Genomic DNA, 8,502 nt, shown 5'->3' with positions numbered 1-8,502 from the left:
AGTCCCTGGTTCAGTCCCTGGTTCAGTCCCCGTTTCAGTCCCAGGTCCAGTCCATGGTTTAGTCCCTGGTTCGGTCCCTGGTCCAGTCCCTAGTTCAGTCCCTGGTTCACTCCCTGGTTTTGCCCCTGGTTTTGCCCCGGGTTCAGTCCCTGATCTAGTACCTGGTCTATTCCCTGGTTCAGTCCCTGGTTCAGTCCCTGGTTCAGTCCCTGGTCCAGTCCCCGGTCCAGTCCCCGGTTCGTCCCAGCTACAGACTTGTCCTTGAGTGAAACAGAGCTGAAGTGAATGGCGCTGGTGCGGGGGACGTGGGAGGACTTAAATGCAGGTCCACGTTCACAATCCAAAGCTCCTCTTCACTTAAAGCCTGACTCATCCTCAGCCGCTTCCCACAGACATTCAATCAAAACAAGGCACATTTATGTCAAAAAGGAATCGAAATAAAACCAAAAACACATTCAATTACAGACAAAACATGTTATTAGGCTATTTATGAGTGTATTTGTTATTTATGTACTTTATTCATTCATTTTTATAATTTAAGTACCTTGAATCTTACAGTATCCCTGACTTTGATTAGATTTACAATTGATTTTACGCCTTTTAAAGTTTTTGTCATTTGCTAATTTGGACCAATCAAGCTGTAACTTTGATACAGTCACAACAATATTTTACATAATTTACATATTCCCTTAGTATTAATCTATTTTTATTTTCTGTCAGCTGCTTTTTTTGTCAGGGATTCCACATTAACACCTAAGGTCTCTGTGTCATACATGTTTCTCTCTGGTTTAGCCCTAATCACGTAATTTAATGTATTTTATTTATGTATTGTGTCGTTAACTTCCAATTATGAGAGTGCGTTGACGTATTTTGACTTAAAAATTTAAAAACTGAAACAATTTCCTTAAAATTATAATAAAAGTATGGCTATAGTGGGGAAAAAGATAACAAGATATCGTTTTTATAATATATGTATTTACTAGTGATGGAATTTAAAGGGAATTGTCAGTCATTTGCTGCCCTCTTGTGTACAAAACTGAGCATTGCATTTAAAATAAAAAGATGGAAGCGAGAGATTACAAAATATTTATTGCAAAAAAAGCATACAGATTTACACAATTTGGCTCATAATAACTTGTGTTTGGAAAAAAAATAAAGGCAAAATAGAGTTGATCAGATAACAGCATTGGCAGTTCAAGATTTGTCATGAGATTACTTGAACATGTTGGATTTTATGTCAGTTTTTAATGTTCTGCTTGATATAGAAATGATGACAAAACAATGCATAAACATATATTTATAAAACATTATTGGCACACGTGATTCCAACAAAACATGAAACTGCAACTTTTGTGATTTAAAGTGGTTTAGATTCAGACAAGAAACAAAGACATTAAATGCATGTTTTTCCAAGGGATTTCTCAGTATTAAAAATGTCAGTAATTGTTTGAATATAAGATTTATTAATGCCATAATCGTGGAACATTTCAGTCAAAAGCCGTAAAATATTAGTGGAAAAGCAAGTGTCTGAAAATGGGCAAATTGTCGTTATACTAAATGGAACTTGTATTTTTTGTGTGTCTTAATTTCTTTTCTTTTTTTTATAATTATTGTTCTGCCTCTTGGATAACAGGAACCAGTCAGATGAAGAAAAACGTGTTTCTTTAAGCTTGCTTGTCTGTGTTACCCAAGATGCATTGTGAGGAATAACAAGGCCTTCAAAATAAAATACAGGAAAACCAATCAGAGCAAATAATTATCTTAAACCCTTAACTGAAACACTTTTACTGAAGGCAGAACAATTATATTGACTTTGAATTTGTCCTCCTTGGTCTTGTCTTGATTTTTTATTTATTTTTTATGTTTTAATAGTAATAATAATAATAATAATAATATAATAATGATAATGATAATAATGATAATAATATGAAAACGCAGCTTTAAGATTAGGAACTGGTCTGGTTTGTTCCAGGTTTAGAACGTGTAAATGAACTAAGAACCTGGTTAAGACTCGGTTTAGTTCATCGAGAACCAAATCCCCAAAAAACAACACGATCAAAAAGAAATACTTTGAGAGGATAACTAAATTGTAAAATGGTAAAAGTAGATTTATTTCTGCAGTTAAATGATTCAAATTTCACCACCGATTTACATTTTCAGACTCGGTGGTGAGATTCAAAATAAGACAACAACAGCATATGTTCATTGAAGAGGTACATGATGTGTTATTATACAGTGATTAAAATGATAGGCACATTAAGTGAAGTCGTAATCAAAAAAATAAGCCTTTTCTTCCCCCCAAACTTATGAGTCCATTGGAAACTAGAACGACCACAAAGAGCTGTCGGAGCACACGTGGAAGCTTCAGTCTCTTAAGCAGCGAGCAGCTCACGCTCCGGCTTCTTTTTGGATTTTTCCCGTTCTAAAAACAGAATTAAAAAAGTGTTATTTACAGACATGAGTAGGATCTATTGCCAAACACGAAGAAAGCAAACAAAATGTGATAGAAAGTAAATAATAAATACAAAAGTACTCAAGCACACATGGATGAATAGAGCATAAATTCGAAGATGATTGTCATTAGTCCCCTATAAATAGCTTGTTTGTTCCATACAGTATTTTCCAGATATTATTTATTATTTTAATTTTTAGATATTATTTTATTTTTATTTTTATTGGTTTTCCCCCTCCATTCCTTATTAGGAAATGAGGTTTTATCTATAGGAGTTTATATTTATAAGAGTTTTTGTTTATAAGAGTGTGTTTTTAAACTTCCTATAAGTTATCTGTCCTTCTCCTCTGTATCTACCTGCGTTGCAACAATGAAATTTCCCCATGTGTGGACAATAAAGGAATATCTTATCTTATCTATCTATTCTTTCTTATACTATATGCTAGTCCCTTTGCCTGACTATATTTTCCTAATTTTACTTGCCAGATTTACTCGCCATTTTAACTATCCGTTGTAAGAGTGTGCCAAAATATTGATAAACCGTGATACTTAAATACGGTAACACAGTATCGATATCGTGGGCTGCTGTATCGATATATTGCCATTACAGGACATTTTTTGGTATAATGTCCAGAATTATTTTATAACTGCTCCACAATTTTGTTGCTTTTTTTAAAGAAAGGAAACTTGTTTACGGCAAAAACATGTGACATTTGGACGGTTTAACTGATTTAAAAAGGGTGCATTTCAGTTTGAGATAAAGCAGGTCGAGGTTTAACAAAAGAAAAATATTGTTAAAATGTACTGGGTTCTTAAAAAAAAAAAAAAAAATGGTGATTATATCGTCGAATATCATGAGCAATATATCGATTATGGCACGTATCGCAAAATGGTGATGTTATCGTATCGTATGGAATCGTGAGGGACCTTGTGATTCCCAGCCCTGGTCAGTTGTAGCCTTCATTCCCCAGTTTATTTGAGTAAAAGAAAAGCTTGTAAAAAGAAAGTTTCACACCATTTCTTTTTAGACTGAGACACGTAAAAACATCTAACCAGCACCGAATACAATTTTAATGTTCGTTTCAACTGGCTTTAATGTTTCTCTGCAGCAATCTGGTTAAATCGCGTATTTTCATGAAGGTCGGGCTCATATTTAACTTAAAATAAAGAGTAAAATAAATGTAAAGCCTGTAGATGTGGTGTGTCTAGTGTTGCCGTAGTAAGAAAAAGTGAAATAGCTAAATAGTCTGGTCAGTAAGCGAGATAAGTAAATGTACTTATTGTAAAAGTATGTGTGTATCCTTTTGGAAGAGCGTCAAAACTGGGGGTGGATTTGGAGCTTCGTGTTTTGGATTTTATTTACTTTTTTTAGACATAAAACAATAAAAAACATACACAGAAAGAAGGGACCTATGCAAAGAAAAAGAAGGAAATAAAATGTATATATACAAATAATATATGTAAAATAAGTAAATAATAAATAAAATAATTATAATAAATATAGTCAATATAATAAATATGATGATAATAATACTACTAATGATAATAATACCGTTTCTCTTTTGACATTTTTATATCATTGTGAAGGTAAAAGACGTAATCTGACCTGGTTTTTCCTCTTTGTCAGCTGGGACTTCTGGGAGTTCCTCGGAGGGCACTTCAGGAAGCTCAACATCGTCCTGAATCACAAGAAATAACACTTAAAATGCTTAAAAATGCACCCGTGTTGATTTCACGTATCGGAGCCTGTGTTAGACGAGTTTGGACAAAGTAAACATGGTAAATAAATGGTTTGCACGATGTTTAAGTGAACGCTGGAGGCCTAGAGTAGATGTATGGATCTGGTGAAAGAGGGCGGCGAGTTAGTGAGATGAGTCAATGCAGAAATACTCAAATACTTTATAGTATAGTTCACATAAATGACACAAAACCTTCCACGAGTGATGCATTTAGAATAGATACAAACGCAGCCTGGTGCTTTTTAAATTATTACGATTCCTTTTTTTATAAGTAAAAAATATATATAAAAATCTATGTTGAAAAATAAATAAAAATGTTGTGGTTAGTTGTTGATGCAGCCGCCCAAACGCATTGCTAGCATCCTAATTCTAACACGTTTCTAAGCACGTCTCACACATTACTAAGAGGAAGGCGGAGTTTCGGTCTGATTTTGACCTTAACAGCTGCTTTCATTGGACAGGGGCGTAGGCTTTTAGATGGGATTTGAAAATACCACGTCCAAATCATTTTGTCCGGGGGTACGGGGGTCGACTAGGCAAAATAAGAGTAGCTTTGGCATTCTACGGACAAATAAAAAGTACTTAAAAATGTTATGGAAAGCCAGTGCGTATCGCGGCGTATTTTCCGACGCTTTTACAAAATATCGTCTGACGTTACGAGTAGCTTTGGCAAACGAGTAGCTTCTGCATTCTCCTAACAACGGCTCGGCAGCCAATCAGAGCCAAGTACACAATTTTTGTCAACCAATCAGCGCGCAGCATGCACATTTTCACTTGTAAACAGTAAACTGTAATGGCGGACTACTGTCAAACGCTTCCCGGCCCCATTTAATGATAGTATTCCCTTTCTTTCTAGGATTTATTAATAAAATTACCCCATCCATGCCCGTCCACATTTCAAAATACCTCGTCCAAAATACGGGGAGACGGCCCCCTATCTAAAAGCCTGAAGGGCCGTAACACATTTGGATCTACTACAAGAATATCGAGTGGCGTGCGTGTGTTTTATACCTGGGTAATGGCCTCCAGTTCCGCTAAAATGTCATCTTCGTCTTCCTGCGTCAGAGATCCCGCCAGCATCTCGTCTATTTGCTACAATATAAAACAAACAGGAAAAAGGTCAGCGTTTTGTTCACTGTTCACGTTGACCATTTGTGTTCGGACATTGCTCGGGGGACTCGCCTTTTGGTACTCGATCGCATCTTGAGTCTCGTCCATAATGCGCTCAACTTCTTCGATAGACATTACCTGAAAAATAACACACAATTAGAGACAAATAATACAATGTCATCGACAAGATAATACATAAATAGTTGTTTTAAGGACATAAAATTAGAATATTGAATGTATGCATCTTCTATAATGGGGTAGCAATGATTAATCAGAGTAAGAGTGATTAATCTGATACAGAAATGCCGGTAATTTTGTATCATTTTAATCACCTTATAGTGATATCTGGAGTATAAACAGACTTTTAGATATTTTTTTACAAATAAATAACATTCTTAATTTGTAACATATAGGCTTGACTTGTCGACTACTACAAAAATAAGTGCAGTCTAAACAAAAAAATTAAATGAAATAAAAAGGTTATTGTTCTTTTATTGAGGGATCACAAAAAAATCCTTGGCCAAAAAATAAAATAAAATGAAAACCATACACTCGTCTACTCACCTCGTGCATTTTCTTTAGACAATCATTTCCAACTTTAAGTCCTTCGAGCACCTTCATTTCAATCTGAGCAAACTCCAGGTCCTGAACCTGTGAGGAGAGAAGAAAGTAAACATCAGACAATACCCAAGTTACTGTTTTGAGCCTTATTGACTTATTCTACTTTTTTTTTTAGTGCAAAAATAAAGTCAGACTAAACAACAAAAGCTTCAATCAAACAGTGAAGTTGCATAGACACATTATACAGTCACTTTCAGTCACACTTTTATAACCACAGCTGTCCTGGGCCAGATAGAAAATGGGAATATTCTGTCATCACCAATTATAAACAGGTCAAACAGTCCTTGAGAAACTAATCAATAGCTCAATGATAGGCTGAAAACTTGTTTAAACGCTCCTTTTTTACGTAATAGAATATAATTTTAAACACAAAAACAGGCCATTTATTAAATATTAGCATGTGGTCTTATACTAGGTCAGATATAGATCAAAAACTATTGTAATACTATTCGAGAAAGGTCACACTTTGTCCTATTTGTGTCATCTTTTCACTCTCAATAACTGATCAAATGATTATCTAGTTTTGATATTAGGTTTAGTATCAATCTGGATATTGAAAAAGTACTGTATTCAGTGCTGCATTTAGGGCTGTATTTATTTGTACGAATTGTTGCTCATTTGTATTTTCCCTCCATCTCCTTCAGGTCCAGCTCACCATCTGCTCCAAGTTACTGATCTGGTTTTCCGTCTTGTCCAAGAGCTGCTCCTGGTATCGCTTCTTCTTCAGCAGCAAAAGGGCTTTTCTGTTTGGACACACAGCATTTTTAATCCACGTGATGACAGGCTAAACCTATGGACTCGAGAACGTTGTGAAATCGCACGAAGCCGACCTACGGGGCTGTCACTTTTTACAATTATGAGTCGAGGTTTAATATGCTCGGAAGGATCAAAATACCTGACAAATCCCAATTAAGCCCAAATCAGGAGAAGTCCACGTTTCCGCTGTTCCGTCACACTTGATACCCCCCCCTGTTATCTGAGTACGATACAATGGGAGTTGTCACGTGATCGACTTACTCTTTCTTGCCATCCTTCAGCAGCTGCTTGGCAAATGTCCTCTCTTTCTCCAGCTGAAGGTTGATCCTCTTCTGATACTGCCGGAGTTTATCTCTTTGCTGCTTCAGTTGCTGGGGACAAAAGAGGCAAATAAGAGGGAGATTTAAATCAACAAATGTGTTAACTATGTATTGTATTTTAGTCTGGTCTACACTTGAATGAATAGAAGAAATAAATATATAGCTTGCAATTTTGGTTAAACATGTTTTGTTTTATACTCTAATCAACTTTTGCAACTGTTCTTGTATTTTATCATTGCTACCCTGAAATTAAATTTTTAATGCACTTTAAAAACAAACAGCTGGAAAACAATGCAACATTATTAAACTGTACAATATCATTTTATTTTATTCAGTGTTTTACAAAAACATCACACGCTTTCGATACTATGGAAAATAAACTTGATTCTTGACACCGATGATGATGATGATATTTATTAATTAATTAAAAACAAGATTTTCAAAACAAAATCATTTATTAAACCCTTCTAGTTCTGAAAAACTCAAGATTAATGGAAAAGTCTTTACGAAGTCATATTTTGTGAGTTTTTTTTAATTTATTTTTAAAAGTACCTACACTAAACCATCTTTAGTACCAATAACATACATCTGATTAGCAGATACATTTGAAAACCCTTGTGATTATGTTTTTATTACAAAACAGTTGAACGCAGAACGCATTTAACCTGTGTAAAAGCTTAAGTGATTTAAAAACAGTTACAGAGGATTTGTGAGTCTTTAAAGTTATATTAAAATGTAATACTAGGATCAATGTCTCTAGTTGTAGCCGTTTTCTAATGTGGTTGATTATGTAAGGTTAGCTCAATTATAAGCTACACTATTTAACTCAAAATTATACTTTTATTGGGGATAGTTTCAGTGTAACTTTTCATTTTTGTTTAAGCACTCCTTATTTTTGTATGCATTCCTTATTTTATCATAGTTTATATTGTAGCATTATTATTAGTTGTTTCATGTTGCACCATATCATCACGTCAAGGTCTCAGTTTGTGCATTTCAATCACTGAGAATGGAAATAAACTTTTTTCTCATTCTAATTTGACAGGTTAGCATGCTAGCTAACGTTAGCTTACCAACACAGCTTTGTCCTGTTCTGTCACTCGTGTGCGCTTCTTTTTCCCGAATAAGTTTCCCATCCTGACACAGCATCACAGCCTCGGCTTGGCAGGACACGACAAACAAGATGCTAATCTCTAAATTCAAAAACTTGAAGAGTAAAACTGCATCCTAGTCCATTATTTGTGTAGTCATCTGTTTCTCTGCAGCTCCACACCCACAACCGGAAGAAGACGGCAAGCGAACTGGGACAAACGTTATTGAGCGGGTTTTGTTTAATCTTGTTCATTTTTAAATTTGTTTTAAAAAGTGTCCATCAGTGGAAATCAAAAGTTATTATAATTTAACTTTTAAAAAAATACCGTTCAAAATAAACAACATTTAGCCTATTATTTTGTTGTTTATTTGTTTATTTTGGTAACCTCTTTTGGTGACACTTTCACAATGT

The 8,502-nt window shown here is 34.9% G+C and overlaps 1 protein-coding gene across 1 annotated transcript; it reads right to left on the bottom strand.

Moving 5' to 3' along the window:
• Window positions 1-2,087: 2,087 nt before the first annotated feature.
• On the bottom strand, window positions 2,088-8,302 carry chmp6b (charged multivesicular body protein 6b). Its single transcript, XM_072455880.1, has 8 exons — window positions 8,072-8,302; window positions 6,940-7,049; window positions 6,578-6,665; window positions 5,866-5,952; window positions 5,374-5,439; window positions 5,203-5,283; window positions 4,059-4,131; window positions 2,088-2,422 (listed from the first exon to the last, which is right to left on the bottom strand). Exons 1-8 carry the CDS (start codon window positions 8,132-8,134, stop codon window positions 2,373-2,375), a joined length of 618 nt encoding a protein of 205 aa, XP_072311981.1. The 5' UTR covers window positions 8,135-8,302; the 3' UTR covers window positions 2,088-2,372.
• Between the last annotated feature and the right edge of the window lie 200 nt (window positions 8,303-8,502).

Source organism: Eucyclogobius newberryi, unplaced genomic scaffold, assembly GCF_026437365.1.
Source record: "Eucyclogobius newberryi isolate DKJ021-1_F unplaced genomic scaffold, fEucNew1.0.hap1 SCAF_20, whole genome shotgun sequence".
NCBI lineage: Eukaryota > Metazoa > Chordata > Actinopteri > Gobiiformes > Gobiidae > Eucyclogobius > Eucyclogobius newberryi.
This window is presented reverse-complemented; position numbering and strand designations above follow the sequence as displayed.